This window comes from Heliangelus exortis, chromosome 7 (assembly GCF_036169615.1).
Source record: "Heliangelus exortis chromosome 7, bHelExo1.hap1, whole genome shotgun sequence".
Classification (NCBI taxonomy): Eukaryota; Metazoa; Chordata; class Aves; order Apodiformes; family Trochilidae; genus Heliangelus; species Heliangelus exortis.
The window spans coordinates 27023315-27040179 of record NC_092428.1 but is presented as its reverse complement, the minus strand read 5'-3'; the positions used below and the strand labels follow the sequence as shown (position 1 = coordinate 27040179).

The 16865-nt window shown below is 43.6% G+C and overlaps 1 protein-coding gene and 1 long non-coding RNA gene across 5 annotated transcripts in view; both read left to right on the top strand.

The window, feature by feature from the left end:
• ABLIM1 (actin binding LIM protein 1) overlaps nt 1-7430 on the top strand; it is a 195800-nt gene extending 188370 nt beyond the window's left edge. For both annotated transcript variants that reach the window (XM_071749483.1, XM_071749484.1), the window contains one exon: nt 451-7430. In XM_071749483.1, coding sequence (XP_071605584.1) covers nt 451-564 — 114 coding nt within the window. In that variant the 3' untranslated portion in view covers nt 565-7430. The remainder of the gene's footprint in view (nt 1-450) is intronic.
• Nucleotides 7431-10628: 3198 nt separating this feature from the next.
• LOC139798585 (uncharacterized) lies at nt 10629-15272 on the top strand. 3 transcript variants are annotated; one of them, XR_011726867.1, is made up of 4 exons: nt 10629-10777; nt 11775-14089; nt 14215-14341; nt 14479-15272. It is a non-coding gene; the product is annotated as an uncharacterized lncRNA (long non-coding RNA). The 3 variants fall into 3 exon arrangements; XR_011726866.1 differs by having other exon boundaries at nt 14442-15272; XR_011726865.1 differs by having other exon boundaries at nt 14215-15272.
• The last annotated feature ends 1593 nt before the right edge of the window (nt 15273-16865 follow it).

Genomic DNA, 16865 nt, shown 5'->3' with positions numbered 1-16865 from the left:
TTTCAAATGTAGCATGTTGAACTGCAGCCTTTCTGTAAAGCTATCCTGAAACCCAGTGTCCATTGTAACTACTGGATGTCATCAGAGGTGAGAGCCTTGGGACAGTGGCCTGCAGGAGCCTGGTTTTGTTCTGCTTGCTGTGAACTGAGACAAATTATTTTTATGTCTCTTCCTTATTCAGAAACTGAAATAGTTCTCTTGATTTCCTCTGTAAATTTGAAAACTTGATTGATTCATTGAGCACCCAAGTTCATGAGGCCTGCGAGGAAAGTATCACCACAGCATTATTGTTTCTTGCAATGGATCTTACCTAGTGACACGAAATCCCTAAGGCACTCCTTTTTTTTCTGTTGTGTCTCTTTGGCTTTGACTGACTGTTGCCTTTTCTCCTTTTTTATTTTTTTCCTTTTTTTTTTTTTTCTTTTTTTTTTTTTTTTTTTTCTTCCAAAGCGTCACTTAGCACCTGAAGTTTTTCAAGAAATATTTGGCATGACGATACAGGAGTTTGACAAGTTACCTCTCTGGAGACGCAACGACATGAAGAAAAAAGCAAAACTCTTTTAATCTCCCTTTAAACTTACCAACAAAACAGGATGAGTAGAATATTTTATCGTACAGTCCAAACCATTTGGAAGAAACTGCTTATCCACCAAAAAGGGAAAATCACACCTCTGTACAATTGAACAAGATGAGAATTTGCCCTCCTGGAGCACAGGGAGAAAATATCTGGGCTCAGAAGCAACAGTGGTAGATTTCAGAGGTGTCAGCCTTTTCATGCTAATGTACAAGATAGGAAACTGTTCTGTTCTTCTCCCTCAGTGATATTCCTTTTACTTCACAATACAATGGACTTTATTGCTAGAGCCAGGAAGTGCCCTTAGGATGCCTTGTAGACTAAAGTAGTTGTAACCACTCCAAGAACTGGAAAAGAAAAAATATATATATGTATGTGTGTTTGTGTGTGTGTGTGCACATGTATTTATATCTCTCCATCTATCTGTGTGTGTGTGTATGTGTATATATGTGTATATATTATGGAGAGGAAGCCAGATGGATGCTCTGTAGTGAAAGAGAAGCCCTATGTAACATAGCCACATGGTCACATTAAGTCTTTCACACAACTGTTTCTTAATTGGCACTCTTTTAAAATGGCATCTTCTTTGTGTGACACAATCTGCCAAGGTGGGCACTCTGCTCAGTTTCACTACGTACCAGTTGGATTTCTGGAAAATGGACTCCGTGTACTTGTATATATTTGCTAGGATATTTGGAAGCGAATTGCTGTGTCTGTTGTCAGTCTTCCCTCTTCCACACTTTCTGCTTGAATTAATAAGGCTGGAGCTTAACCAGTCATATGAACAATTTAGGATCACTTAAGTAATGGGAATGTTGGAGAAGAATCAGTTTTCTTGTAGTTTAGTCCAGGAGGTGGGTGAATAGGGGTGGGAATGACAGAATGAGAAAATGCTTTTTTTTTTAAGTGTGCCCTGGTTCACACCCAGAGATTTTGGAACAGACTCCCTGCTGGTGATTACTCATCCAGCTGATCAGACTGCAGAGGAGTTGGATGGTTTTACATTAGCAGGGAAGATGGTTCTCTGCAAGCTAACACACAGATTCATCCCTCTGTGGGAGGAATGTTTATGAATTAAAAGGTACCATCAAGGTGCCATGCTCTGCCAATAGAGGCTTTTTGATTAAATTGCAGTTGCTGTTGTCAATATGGCACAGTGCATGGGGCCAAGCACTCTTTTTAGTTACTGTAGTTTTTCACTTGTGCTTTAAAAAGACAGCACAGACTTTTTTTTTTTTTTTTCTCTTGAAGCTTCAAAGCTCCAGCCTTGGTTATTTTTATTTCCCTTTGTGCCTGACTTGGTTTGTGAAGACAGAGTAATCATGCAAGACAGTTTCTGAGCTGCATTGAACTCCTTACTGCTTTCAGTCCTCTTCCAATATGCTGCAGCTTAAAAAACTGCCTGTATATACCTTAACTGCTTCTGGGCAAGTCCTATGCAGAGGAGGACATGAGCACCAAAGTAACTGGATGAATGCATTGTGGCTGCAAGGTCAGCTTTTTCTCTCCATTGGTGCTTCCCTGCCAATGCATACTGCACTAAGGAGCCCATCCCCTGCCAGGGAGAGGGTCATTCAGGTTCTCTGTCAAAGAATACCAAGGTTTCATTTTTAATGTAGAAACTTTTGGCACTGGAGACGTCAGAACCTTTGTATTTTCTGTTCTATGAGGTGTTGGTGTTAAAATGTGGAAGTCAGGAAGGGGAAACAGTCCTGTGTGGTTGTGAGATTCAGTAGCACTGTGTTGAGGTCTCTGTATCACCAAATGGCATCTCACCAGCAAATGTGCAGGACGGCCCAAATCCTGCCTCTTCCCTGCTGGTTTAGGAAGTCCTGCTGCAACAGATCACTGTGGTTAATTTAATAAACTCTGAGTTGAAGATTCAGTAGATGAGAGACAAGGGATCAGCACCTTCTCCATGTCCCTGGAGCTAAGGGAATGGTGAATCTATGGGACAAGCTGGAGAATATGCTGCTCTGCAGGGTTGGGCTGGCATCACAGTCTCCACTGAACATGAGATTGCAGCAAGGGTCAGTTCAGGGTGTGTTTCTTCATTTCTCATAACAAACATCTGAAAGAGTTTTAGAAGAACCCTTTTCAGAAGGGTGAATGGGAATGTTAGGGGCATTGGCAGTTTGAGGTGCATTTTTTTTTGAGCTTTGGGAATGCTGGAGTCACAGAAATTCATGGTTTGTCTCTTGTGAGGTGTGAGGCTTAACTTTGAGATGAACACTTTTATGCATTTAAAGTATTAAAAGTCTTCAAATCTTGTCAGCCTGCATCCTGTAGTTGAGACTGTACTGCTGCCTTTGAAACACAGTAGGAATTAGAGGTCTTTTAGCCCAAGTCACCCTGATAATAAATCTTTTTGACCTGATGAATTGATCTCTCAAGGATGTGAGCTGCCAGTCTTCATTTTTCTGTCCCCATCTCTAGATTACTATTGAAATTCTCACAGCATATACGAATACACCACCCAGTCATTTTAAAAATGACTATGCCAGGTTGTTTTCTCTCCTGTCCCTCCTCTCAAAAACAAGCAAATGAAAAAAGAAAAAGAAAAAAAAAAAAAGAAAAAGAAAAAAAAGAAGGAAAAACTTAAAAAAAAAATTAATAATCAAGAAACCCAGCTTCCTAGTCTGTGAAGAACAACAGGGTAATTTATATCTGCCTCATCAAATGAGAAATTAAAACTTCAATTGCAACTTAGATGAAGAGAAACCAGCTTAGGTGCTGTAGTAACAATCTGTAACTGGATTTTTGGGCCACTGCTGGCTTCATATCTCCCTGGTGTGAGGAAGTCAGTCAGTTCACAGCCCTCTGCATTAGACTTAATATGCTTTATTTCTGATTGAGAACATGAAAGGTTTTCTGAGTTTTAGTTTCATGCCTGTAGTTAATTCCACTTAACCATCCCAACCACCCATCTCACCACGAAGATGCATCCTGAGGGATTGTGTGTCCACAAAACCCATGCTGCAGCCAGCCACAGGGTGTGTGTGTGTGTGTTTTCTGCAGTGGGCTGTTAGTGACTGTCACTACAATATTTTCTGTTCTTTCATCTGGTCTTCTCACTAATAAAACCAGAAATGTAGCCCCAGGAGGAGTTTTCTTTATAGCGAGGAATCATTTTTTTCGTGGTATCAATGGAATATGATTTTCTTGGGCAGTTCTTTGTAATTCCTCTTTTCAATATTACCTTGAGTCATGTCAGGGGCTGGACTAGGGGATTTTTAAAGTTCCCTTCCAACCCAAACCATTCTGTGGTTCTATGAATACGCCTTAAGTACATACTGATATTCTATCTCCTGCAAAGCATTTGAGCTTCTGGTAGTCCCATCAAACTCAGTGCTGTCAAAAGATAGTGATTGCCAAGAGGAGTAGAAACTCATTGCTTTTTTCTTGGGTTTTTTTCCCCTTTTTTTGCTTTAGAAGTGATGTAAGGGCAAAGACCTGTCAAAACATTTCTTTGGGATGGCATTGCAAAACAACCCCACGTGTGCACAAAGGGATAATGTGCACGTGTAAGTTGTCAGTCACGGGTGCACATGGAGCACACACACCCCCTGGTTGGAGTTGTGATACTCTGTGAGTAGTTAACCTGCAGTTTCCTAATAGTGCACAGTGTTGAATAGGTAGCAACCATTAAGTGATGAAGGTTGTCACTGTGCCTGTATCTGCAGGGCTTGTGGGTACCTGGTTCTGTGAAATATTGTGTGTGCAGGGTCAGCTTCCCACGCTGTGGAAGTGCTGCTTGGCCACAGATAACATCATTTAAAAGGCTGCCTTGGGTATATGTGGACACCTGCAGCTCCCAGCTCTGACAATGCTTAGATGGAAGGGTAGGATCCTATGCAGTCTCCATATTGATGGGCAATCCAGAGATCTGGCTTACTGGGTTTTGTACCCTCTCCAGATACCAGTGTGATAATTTCCAGATGAACAAGCAGGGAACTGTTCAGCATTACACTGGGAACAGCTGGCCGTACCTTCCCTGCCCATGCCTTAACTTAATGTAAGCTCCAGCTTACTGTGAGTCAGAAATTGAAATAAATATGTTGTTCATGATCTCTGAAGATAGTAGAATCAAGCCAACCTGAAGGGCAGATTTGGAAGTTACTTACTCTCTGCTGTTTCTCAATGAAGCAATGTGATCTATTGTGGCCTCCGTTTAGGAAACTGAATATAGCATCCCAATTCTGCCAGTGTGCTACCCCAAACCTGCTAAACTTACTGTACAACTGAAACAGTTAAGTTCTTGTGAAGTTTTCTCACAGAATTTCATGGTTGGTTTTTTTTTGGTTGTTTTTTTTTTTTTGGTTTTTTAATTATCATCTCATACTAGTGTCATGTAAGAAAGGTTTTACAGCATCTAAGAAACATACTTGTTTTGGGTTTGGTAGGTAGCCTTTCATTGAATATGATTTGTGATGCATTGTGGACACAGCTGCAGTGTGCTGAGAAAGGTTTATCTGGGAAAACAGTAAGTTTCTTAAGAGCTGCCTGTGGGATGAGTTGTGCTTTTACTTCTGTCGAGACAGATATCATCTCTCCTTACAAAGTCCTATGTAAGTCCTCAGTCTGTTTGCTGCCCTTTCCCTGTTGCAATTTGGAAATCCTTTCTCATCCATGTAGTTCAGCTGTCCTGCTGCTCAGGGGAGGTCACTGGAAGTCTCCTTTGTAAAAGTTTTATGCTGAAATTAGACACCTTTGAAGTGAAATCCCTTTGTGAAAGCCATGCTCCTCCTGGTCGGGTCATATTGATGGATGGAGAAGGGTTAAGTTCTGAGAAGGAGGAGCAGGGGCATAAGTTTGATTTCTCCAGTGTTTGCCAGGGATGTGTTTAGCAAACTTGGAAGAAAAGGCAGGGATGAGCCTGTGGTACCTCTTTCCAGCTGTGGGGAAGTCAGGTTTGGAGCCCATAGCTTGTGAGCACCTGCACTGAATTTAATGGTATGAACCTGCTACAACAAGTGATACAAGTGTTACAACCCCCAAAACAGTAAAAACATGAAGTTTATCTTGGAATGACTTTTCTTGTCTCCTCCTGACTTAGGAGATCTTGGCTTCTTTGGGCCATAGCCTCGTAGAGCAAACTCAATGGAATCCATCTTTCTCCTACTCCGTGATTCATTGCTTTCCTTTGGAATGCATTTGTGCAGGAAAATGTCCACATCCTGGCAGTAAAAAATATCAGTCAGTGATAGTGATGATGCAATAAGATGCATGCAGGAAACAAGGAAATCAGCTAATCTGTCTTGAAACACCAGTCATTTTTCCATGTCAGAGAGACACTTTGGGATGGCCTCACAGCCACCTTTCCCACTCATTTAGCCCAAGATCATGGTCTAGTTTGTGTCCTGCCAAGCTTTTTGGCCCTATCAACATGCTAGAGCCCAGCATAGACTTCAGGGTAGATGGATTAACAAGGGCTGGTATTGGCTTTCCCCCTTTGCTATGTAATGAAGAACTGGAGAGAGCAACTGAGCACTGTGACAGTCAGACAATTTGTTGCCTTTCTCTGCTTGTGCAGAGGCACCTTGATAGCTGTGAGTTGCAGGACTGCTCTGGCTAGTGGGTTTTGCCTTGTTATTCCTCCCACACACCTCTTTTGTGCTTAATAAAGAAAAAAGAAAAAGTACCCAAACTAACAGCAAACAAACAATAAAAAAACCCCACTTATCACAATGCAAATATACAGAGTTTTTAGTCAGACAACTCTGCTGGCAGAAGCTGTATGATGCCCGCACTTGGCAGGGAGAGAATAAGTATTATTAATTTTAATGTAAGCATTAATGCAGGAAGTGGGAATGTAATTAGCCATTAATGTTGTTTGCCTGTATGCAAAATAAATTATTTGTTGCCCCAAAGGGCTTCTAACAGGGAAATAGATTTCTGCTAATGATTTCCTAAAAAACGCTTGTCCGAGTGAAGAGCGAATAATTCCGTGTGCATTGCGGTCTTTCTTTTGAGGTAAAAAGATGACTGAAGGCAAACAATGAACCTGTTTTGTCAGGACATATATATATATAAGGGTTGCTCCCAGGACTTGCAAAGCTGAGGCCCCCAGGACCTTGCTCCTAGGCATTAGGAAATGAAGCATTTCAAGCAGCAGAAGCAGCTATGGGAATTCCAGCGGTGCCTTACCAGGCTGAGTCTCTAGCTCCCTTTGGCGCTTTGACAGGTCCCACTGGACACTTGCCTGGGCTTTTGTCACTGAACACCCTTCTGAAAGCACTTCTCCCCCCCTAGTTAAAGAACCACTTGGATCAGTGGAGCCTCTCACTGACATCCACAGGCTTTGGAGCAGGTTCTTTCCTGGCTGGCTAGACCAGGAAGGTCTGACTGCTGTGTGTGCCCACAGCAGCGAGCTCTGTGTGACACTGCTGGATCAGCCCTGTCCAAGCTGTGAGGCTTGGTCACTGCTGACAACTCTGTAAGGGGGCCTTACAGTGGGGGGCATTTTTTTTAAGCTTTGGAAACTGAAACTAACTTTTCAGAGGTTCTATTTTCCTTTAAATCAGTAGATTTTGGCAATAGGATTTTTTATTATTTGTTTTTTTCTTTTCTCCTCTTCTCCACTGGAGGTTAAAAACCCAGCGTTTTGGGGAGGTGTCCTTGTGTTTTCCGTTCATCTGTGAGACAGCTCTGAGTCTCTGCAAAAGTGAATTGATGTCTTGTCAGTGCAGTAAGTCTGCTTGTATGCCTAAGGAGAAGTGGAGCTGGGTTGCAGTTCTGTACAATTAGTGTTTCCACTGTCATACCGCAAACAGCACATATTGCACTCCTGTGCCACTGTAATCTGCATCACTGTTGTACTCAAGTCAATGAATAAAGTTTGGAGCTTTATTCTTAATTGCTGGATTCATGTTGCCTCATTTATTTTTTTGGTTGGTTGGTTTGGTTTTTTTTCATCTTGCAGAGTTTTGTCAGTCCTCAAAATGTACTCTCAAGAAAGGGAGAGGTGAGGCATGATTGACCAGAGCAGGACAGATGAACAGTTACACAGCTTCAGTGAAATGATGACAGATGGATTGGAAATGGACAGAAGGCTTCCTGTAACTAGGTCACTAGATATAACTCATACAACCCACACAGAGGTATTAATCTTCTGTGGTCAGTTCTTCTGTGGTTTAAAAGGACCTGAGATATCAGTGAGGTCAACGAAGTCATGCTTCACAGGCTAAATGCCTTCCTTTCTCTACCCTTGCAAAGTTCAGGTCAAGTTTTAGTTCTTGACTTGAAAATATTTTTACATGTTTTGGCATTTAAAATTAGGTGTTTGTTTAATTATCTGGAGTTTAAGCCTACCCAGCCTCGGTGTGGATGTAGAAGGTCAGGGATGATGCCAGTCAAGGAAATTGTGCTATAAAACATCCATGAATGTGCTGAACACCTTGGGGCTCCAGCAGACCACAGTAGAGGCAGAATTAAGCAAAATGCACCTCAGAGGAATAGCAATTCCTCTCAGTTCCTCAGAAAACATACATGGCAAGGGACTTCAGTTGTTACTGTATGTAGATATCCCCAGGACAAGAAGCTGCTCAGATATAGCTCCCTAGATGACCTGCCAGACATCTTCACAGAATTAATTTGAGCCTCCTGCAGTTATGGGACCTGAAGCAATCAGAGCTGGAGCCTCATTAGGATTGGCCTCTGGGCTTGCTTGTTGAAAGAGTGGGGGGAGTGGTACTGATTGAAGTGAAGCCATTGAGAATCAATCCCAAAAAAACCTCAAAGTGGGAAAGAATCTTGCTTCAGGCACTGATCCTCTGAGCTGCAGCCCTCAGCTGAGGGGCAGGAGGGATGCTGCACACATCCTGCCCAGTGCCCTTCAGCCTACGGACAGACCCTGTAGCACCAGAGCTGTGCCCTCCAGGTAATGTGGTCCCCAACTTCTCTTCCACTCCTCAGCCTTCTGAGACTCATCCCTGCCCTATCTTGATCCTCTACACAGGTTCTCTCTCACAGCAAAAACAGAGGTTCCGCCAGGTTTTTCCTTCAATGTTGGGTATATTGAGTCTCAGATGAGGTTGGGGCTCAGGTTTCTGCTTGGAAAGCAGGAGGTGGGGAATTCAACACCACCATGGAGTTATCCTTTAGCAAACTCATATCTGCCCCATTCGCTTGCCAGGCCATGCTTAGATTTGCATTGTGCTTGTGCTGGAACTTGCACAAGAGAAACTCTTCCATGAACAAACCCAGCAAAATGACTTGCTGGCTGTTAGATTCTTCCTTTCTTTGGGTGGTTTACTCCAGAGATTGTATATTTTTGCAAAAACAAACCAAAATCAGAAGATTAAATTAATTTATTGCTACTGCTGGAAATATGACTCGGTGAAGGGCAGAAACTCAACTTGAGCTGAGCAATTAAAAACAGATTTTTTTTTTCTTTCTATATTCCTACAGTGCTCAGCTGGTAGAGCTCTGATCCTGAACTCAAAAATTTGTACATAAAGGGTGGAAATGCCCCTCACTCTGAACATTTAATGAGCTAATTTTCAACAGGCACGTAGTCCCATGGAGTTCAGCAGATTTGCACATGTGTTCCAGGATCCCTCCTTTCTCTGTCTGCTCCGTGTTTGTGGACATTTCCTGCCTGGCCACTTCATCTCTGGCTCAGAGCTGTCAGAACAGGTATGAACAAGAACATCATAACCTGTTTTCTATCCTCTTATTTTTAGGACTAGCACTAAGAAACTTGAGGGTTTTTAGGAAACTGGAGACTCTTGTGAGCAAACTTCAGCTGACAGCACATGGTGCTGTGCAGGCTACCAGAAGTGCTGGGTAAACCTGAGCCAGATAAGAGTTTGGAAGATACAGGGGATTTTTTTAAATGTCTGTCTGAAAGGTAAACACAGAGTCTAAGACAGAACTTTGTTCAGAAGAGCTTTATGCTGCTTATTTCCCATTCCCCTGGACAATCAGACATCAGGGAGATGTTTCCTTGCTGCTCTGAGGGCAGGACCCCATTCCTTGCCTGCAGCCCCCAAGCATTCCCATGTTAGGTGCTCCCTGGCCATCTCCACATGGTTAGGGTGTAAGGAAGGTCTGTGCATGGAAGGTCTGTTTATAAACCCAGAAGTGTTAGGTCTGTGATTTTGCTTTGGAAATTTTCTTGCAAGTTTTCCAACCATAGAAAAGAAAAAAAAAAAACAAAAACCCAACAGTCTCCCTTTTGAATCAATCTCAGTTGCTCTTGAGATCCACTGCCTGAGTCTCAGCTCCTTCCCTGGAGCAACATTCCCATGCAGTGGCATCCCTGGGACATGTGCTGCCAACCCAAGCTCTGGAGGTCTGAAGCAGCAAAGCTGGGGGATCATTGACCCAGGAGCAGTTGCTCCACAACATCCTCCCCCAGGGAATATTATTGCCATGAATGCCCTCCTATGTCTACAGCAAATTCATAAGGATCTCTTCCAGTCATCACCTCCACAGTGTGACAGTGCTGGCCAGCCTAAGAGCATTTTTTATTTCCCTCAGTTAAATGCACAACCCCAGTGAAATTTAAGTCCAGGGATTTTTTTTTTATTATTATTATTTTGGGGTTTTGGTTCTTTTCTAATTGTTAGACCACTTTTCCCTGCTTTCCTCCTCCCCACAAATAATGTGAGGTTTATGACCCCTGAGTAATGACTGTGGAATGCACTGCATCCTACAGCCATAGCAAGGCATCTGGCAATGGGAATCTTCACAGCATGTCAAAAATACACAGATAATACCACTGTAAATAGCTCAGATCAAAACAAGTCAAAATGTCAATGCTAATTTGCTGTCAAGTATATAGCCCAAGACCACTTCCTCCCTCAAAAAAGAAACCCTGTTCCCAAGTGTGACTTGCTTTTCTGTCAGAAGAAGCATGATGTCCACCAAAAATCTCCCCAAACTCTGAATGAACAAGAGTGGGGTTTTTTATCCCTTGCTGTTTTATTTTTCTGTAGCTTTTCTTCTTGTCTCCTTGTGAGGCTGAGAAGGGAAGCTCCACTCTTGCCTTCCATTTTCATGTTGTAAGAAAGGACTCTTAGGAAAAGACATTTACTGTTTTCTATGGGTCAGTCAGAGGGTGAGAGAGAAAAGCCATTCCAGGAGTTCTCATTACAAAGCATTTTTTCACATAGGTTTGCTTTTATTTTTTTTAAGGACTGGGAGATTAAAGAGCCAGCAGCACTGGAGCAGGAAGCTTGCTGTCCATCCAGAGGTCAGGTGGGTCTCAGACAGCCAGTGCTTCCAGCTCTCTTTTATATACACACTGCAGATTAAAATGTACAACCCGGGTGAGATGCAATCCTGGTAGTGATGGGAGCCCAAAAGTTCTGGGGGAAAGGAAGAAAGGGAGAAGAGGAAAACTGCACAGCAGAGTCTCCTCAGGCTGTGATTTTATAAGACAAAGCACTGGGCAGCTGTTCAGCAAGCTTAAGGTATTCCCACGCCCCCACAGCTTTTTCCTGCCATCAGCTATGTCAGCATGACTGCTTGTGGGGTCGTTCCCAATGGCATTTGGGAACTGATCCTGCTTGAAAAAACATTTTTTACTTTTTATTTTGTCTCATATTTCGAGTGTTGTGTTTGGTGTTTGTTTTTGGTTTTTCTTTTTTTTTTTTTTCTTTTTAAATGGAGTCTGTTCCCTGCTTTGAGTTAAGCAGTGTCCTCTCTGAGCTTTGTGCTGGCATGACAAATGGCATGGGCAGGAGTGGGCAGTGGGGTCTGAACAAAGAGTGATAGCAGAACATGCTAAACTGCTACAGGTGTGACATTTTGTGTCATGAAATAACAATCCTAAGTCCATGGCAGAGAGGGCTGAAGGTGGCCCTCCCCTTAGTTCTTTTAATTCCAGTAGTACCACTGCCCGTTCTGTTACTAAAGTAGTCAATCAAGAAGGGTATAATTGTCTCCAAAACCTTCAAAGTTCACACTGCTGGAGTTGGATATTTTTTTGCCAAGTCAGGAGTGTGTCAGCTGTTGCCCCAGAATGAAAGAAGGGAGCATGGAGGCTAAAACCAACTTCCAGCTTGCAGCCTCTGGAGGAGATGGCTCTTCTGCTGGGAGAGTAAGCTAGGTGCAGATTGGCCCTGCTTGGCATGTTCCCCTGAGTCCCAGCTGCTCCCCTCACTCCAGGACAGTGCAAGGGGACAAAATACATACCAATGCCTTTTTTTTTTTTTTTTTTTTTTTTTTTTTTTTTTTTTTATTTTTTATTTAGGTATTCCTTTTGTGGCTGGAGATCCAGCTTCAATGCTTGCAGCTCTCTGAACTGCAATGCTCCAAGTTTCCCTCACACCCTTTATGCTCTACTTTATCCAGAGGCAGCCAATGTGTGTCCCATGGATCAGTCCAGTCTACAAGACAGGTTAAGCTCTGCTAAGGCTTTTGAGTGAACAGGGCTCCACCAAGTCTGGCAAGAAACCTTTGCCTACTCCTGCCACTCGCCTTGATAGACTCTGGTAAGAGGGGAAAATGCAAGCAGGGTCTAAGGCTCACATTGGATAAGTTACCTCTAACTAGCTCTAAAGGTTTTGTATTGTCCTTGCATTTCTGTCTCTGCAAGTGGCTTTGTGAAGTTAGAGAAACTCCATCCTCTGTCAGGCTGGGGGAGTCACATCCGGAAGAAAGGTGCTGGGGTAGAGGGAAAGGAAGGTGAGCTCTGAGAGCCATTCTGTCCATGCCAGGTTAGTGTGCAGGGCAGAAGATGGGACAGAGCTTCTGATGGGCATGCTCACCATGATGGGTATTAGAATGTCTTTGCTAAAACTGCAGTGTTGGTGTTTGGATGCAAGTCTGGAGAAGCTGCAGAGTCCTTCTCAGTGACATTCCCAGTCTTCATGGTTGGCAGGAGTAAGGGGCTGGATATAGGTCAATAGTGTGTCCCTGGCAGCCCAATGAAGAAATACCAAGAGGCAAGTCAGGTCTGGTAGGATCAGACTGACTCTGGTGCTGGGGGTCTCCACCCTTGGGAATGGATCTTGTCCCTGTTTCCCATTACTTGGGCTATTCCAGCCCCCATGGTGCCAGGTTCTGGAGAGATGAGTTGAAGGTAGAACCAAACCTCTCTTCAGGCCTAATCCATTTAGGCAGCCAGAGGGAAACAGGGCTCCCTCTTGGGTCACTCTCCTGGCTTGAGGTGAGATACTGCAGATAACACAAAATACAGTTGAGTCCATTCAAGAAATTCATTGGCAAATGCTTTGAGATCTTTATGTCAATGTGTTTGCTGTGAAACAAGACACAAGCTAATAATCAAAACAGGTTTTACTTACAGTGAATGAACTGCTGCTGAGAAATGCCTACTTTACAGTCCTGATACCATGTTGGATGTTAAATGACTGCCAAGAGCAAACTCTGTGGTATCTCAGCTCTTGCCCTAATTATCATTTACAGAGGAGTCCCAGCTAGATGAATGAAGACTGCAGTATAAAGGACTTGAGTAAGATTTATTGATGTGATTACATTAATAATTCCCCTTGCAATGATGCATTTAAGAGCACAGATATTGGAGGAGGAGGAAAAGTTGTGTTTGATGTTTGGAATCATTTAAAAGTGTGTGGTTTGTTTTTATGTTTCAGTTTCTTCTGTTCCCTGTACTTTTCCCCTTAAAAAAAAAAAAGAAAAGAAAAAAAAAAAAGTAATCCTCTTATGGACAGGTTTGTGAAACAATAGGAGGTAAGTGAAAATAAACTTCTGCTGAGGTTGGTAGGTATTGGATCTTCTCACTGGGCAGCCACGGGGCTCAGGCACCCTGAGCACTCTGTGCCAATGCTCTGATGTCACTCCAGACTCTTGGCACTCAAAGTTTGGTCTTTCCGTAACCAACCAATTGTTCAGCTTCCTGAAAAGTACGTTTGTGCTCCTTGTCCTTTGGAAGTGATTCCAGCAGAGGACCCTCTGGAGAATTTTCTTCTGTTCTGCCAGTTGGATTGACGATGGAGTTATCACTGGGGCAAGCAGAGCAGCCATCTGATCAGGGGGGGAAATAGCTGAAACTCTGACTCTGTCAGAAAAAAACCCTAATAGCTTTGAGTTGTACCAGCAAGCCTGCCAGTCCTGATGTGCAGCCAAGCTGTCAGTAGTGCTGCCATAAGGGAAGGGATGAGGGAAGGCTTTACCCTTTTGTGGCAACATATTTTTAAATTCCTTGGAAGCACCTGCATCTGTGCAAGTCCTTAGACATGAAAGCTGAAGTCACAGGTGCTGCTGTCCTAGCAGCCAGCCCTGGCCCTTCCCAGTCCTTCTGAGGGCCAGGAAGATCCTGTGGAGGCCATGGGGAAGGTTGCCCAGGGCCACTGCAACTGGGGGCACAGGGAGGGCTCTGTCCCGTGCATCTTTCCCGCAGAGACCACACCACTGAGTCACCTGAGGCTTTGAAGGAGCTTGTAAACCATTCATTGAAGACTGGAATCAAGAACGACCTTCAGGAAAACCTCTCCCTAGAGACAATCTTGCCCTAGCAAGGGCTGACACTGCCCAAAGGATCCCTGCCTCTTGCTGCTGCCATCATTCTGCCCTTGCCTCTGTCTCAAGGTGGGACATCCTCTGACTCCCTTTTCTCCACAAGCCCTGCTCCTCTTATCTTTTCTTTCTTTCCTCTATCTGGTTGTTACATATGGGCAAATATGTCCTTTACCCTGCTTTATCTTTCCTGGCAGACCCTAGCAGCCTGTGTCTGCTCCCACAAGCCTGTGTCTGCCCCACCACAGTTCCACCCAAGCAGAATCAAACCCTCTACAGGTCCTGGGATTCAACTTATCCTTCTCCTTATGGAGGAGAAGCCAGGTGAGTTCACCCAAAGTGAATTAAACTACATTTACTAATCAACCCTGAATTAAAATATCTTTATTCAGCTTAATTTGTTGAAGTTTGCTCCATTTTGCAGTGAACTAGAGACACTTAAAACCTGAAGGTTTGTTCAGATCCTCCACAGGTCCCATGGGAGATACTAAAGCCATTCCTGCTCATCAGCTCACACCATTCTTCTGCCATCTGCCACCACCCCAAGCTGCAGCACTGAAGCAGCTCAAGGTGGGAGCAATTTCAAGCCACCTTCCTTGGTGGTTGAAGTGTGGTAGCTTTGTGCTGAGAACCCAACTCAACAACAACAATGACTGCTTTTTGTGGATGGCCAGGAAGGAACTGGGGGTGAGGCAGAACCTGCACTGAACAGGCCCCTGGACAAGGTCTCATGATGTAACTTAATACTGAGAATTACTCATTAGCAGAAACCTCTTCCTGTAGCAGGAACCCACATGTGCCCTCCCCTTATCTATCTGGGGGGAGGACCAGAAAGGGGTGGTCTGAGAGGGACAATAGACACTTGGATATTCACCTCCCACCCCACATCATCTCCTGTGGTGCAGCTCTGTGCTCCCAAGGGATGGGCAGATAATGGCCTGGGTGGACAGGGGCTTCAAGCCCTACAGGACACTCTTTGCTTCTCCCACTTGTGCATGAGGTGACACGTTTGCCATTGCCTAACTTAGCCAGTGGTGACCCGACTGCCCTGTGCCCCTGGGTGACTCTTGCAGTTGCTTCCCCTTTCTGGAAAACCCATTTCTGGGCACCTGGCCTGCAGTGTGAAACAGCCTTTGTGTGATATTTTGTCAGCTTCAAATAATTGAAAAAAGCCTGCATAAAGTCCTAATTGTGTCACAGAACAGGCTCTTCAGTCATCCATCTTCCTATTAAACTTGTGAATTTCAGCTACTCAGCCCTGTTGGAGTTATTTTCCCCTTCCCCTCCTTCTTCTTTTAAGCTTCTATTTATATTCTCTCAGTTGTCTCTGCCAGAAGATCTCATGTGGATACATTAGGCCTTTTCAAAAGGAAAGTTGGATTACAGCGATTTTTCTCCCCGTAGGACACAACAGCTTCATCATTCATAACAGAGCAATACACTATAACTTCATTATAGATGGCATGAAGCTGCCCTATTTAAACAGAATACTTAATGATAGTCAGGCAGGCAGGAGAATTCAGCTCCACTGGTCTACGTGGGAAAAGGGAAACTGCATTTTTTTTTTTGGTGTTTACTGAGGCAGATTTCTTGACTCTTAATTAAATCTCTTTTCACAGGCACAACAAAAAAACAACCAACCAAGCAACCAGAAAAAAAAAAAAAAAAAAAAATAGAAGGTTTAACTGAAATGGGTGAGATGTTTCCTGGTGGTTATTATACTTTGGCACATAACTTGACATACCCTGACCCATAATATTAATAGCAGGAGTGAGGACTGGGGGGGAAGCTTGGACTCCTCTGTAGTACTTAGCCTCCAGTGAAGGAAATTCCAGTGTGTGGGTGCTCTCCTGCAAGGACCACAGGTTCTTGTTCTTTTCCCTTTCCCACTCGAGCAGCACTGACCTCAGAAGTGTGCTCTGCTTATTGACCTTGGCTGAGTAGAAGTGGTTAAGGCCGAAAGAAAAGCTACAGACTGAAAAAAAAAAAAAAAATCCTCCTTTTTGGGAAAATGCCAGGAAAAAAATAGCCTTCTGTGAGCTGAGTTGACATCAGACCATGGTTTGTGGTGATAAGGGGGGAGGCTTAAAACAATGCTAGTGAAAATGTAGCAAGATGCAAAAATTAGTGTTTTCCCATATTTTGATAAAATTAGCTTTTCCTCTCACATGGGTAAGTTTTAGTGGTGCTGAAAGATGCCAAGTGTTCAGCTCTGTCAAGCCGAGTCCTCCATTGACAGCTTGATTCTCCATGCAGGGATTTTCATATCAGCTTGGGAGAAACTTTGCTCAATATTGCTTTATTAGTAAAATCTGTAAGCTTGGATGAAGTTTTTAATATTTGATTTCTCTTCCCATCCCCTCAAAACCAAGGGCCACAGCTAATTTTGTATCAGAAATCCATAGCAAAACCTCTTAGGAAGCTGAAAGCTGTGTCCTGTGGCTCCTGGAGTGTTACAGGCTGGAACACAGAGCATTGGTAGCCGATGAGGTCTGCTGGTCTGAACATCCCCATGTAGAGTTTGGAGGAGTAGGGAACAAAGGGTGCTTTTTACTGGTATAGAACACTATCAAAGGAAAGCTGAGGGGCTTCCCTGGAGAGGGGAGAGGGTCTGGAGAGGAAAAAAAGTATAAGGAAGAAATGGCTCGATGAGGAACAAATGGGTGTTGAGCGTACTGCCCAGTCAGCACATCTCATAGTTTGGCCAGAAGAAGGTATTCTATCTGTCAGGGGAAAGAAAACAATTCATGCTATTAGAGTTCCCTGTAATTTGGTCTAGAAACAGTTTGGATTCAACAACTGAAGAGGAAATGTCAAAGAATGGGAAGCCAAGAGAAGCTCATCAAAA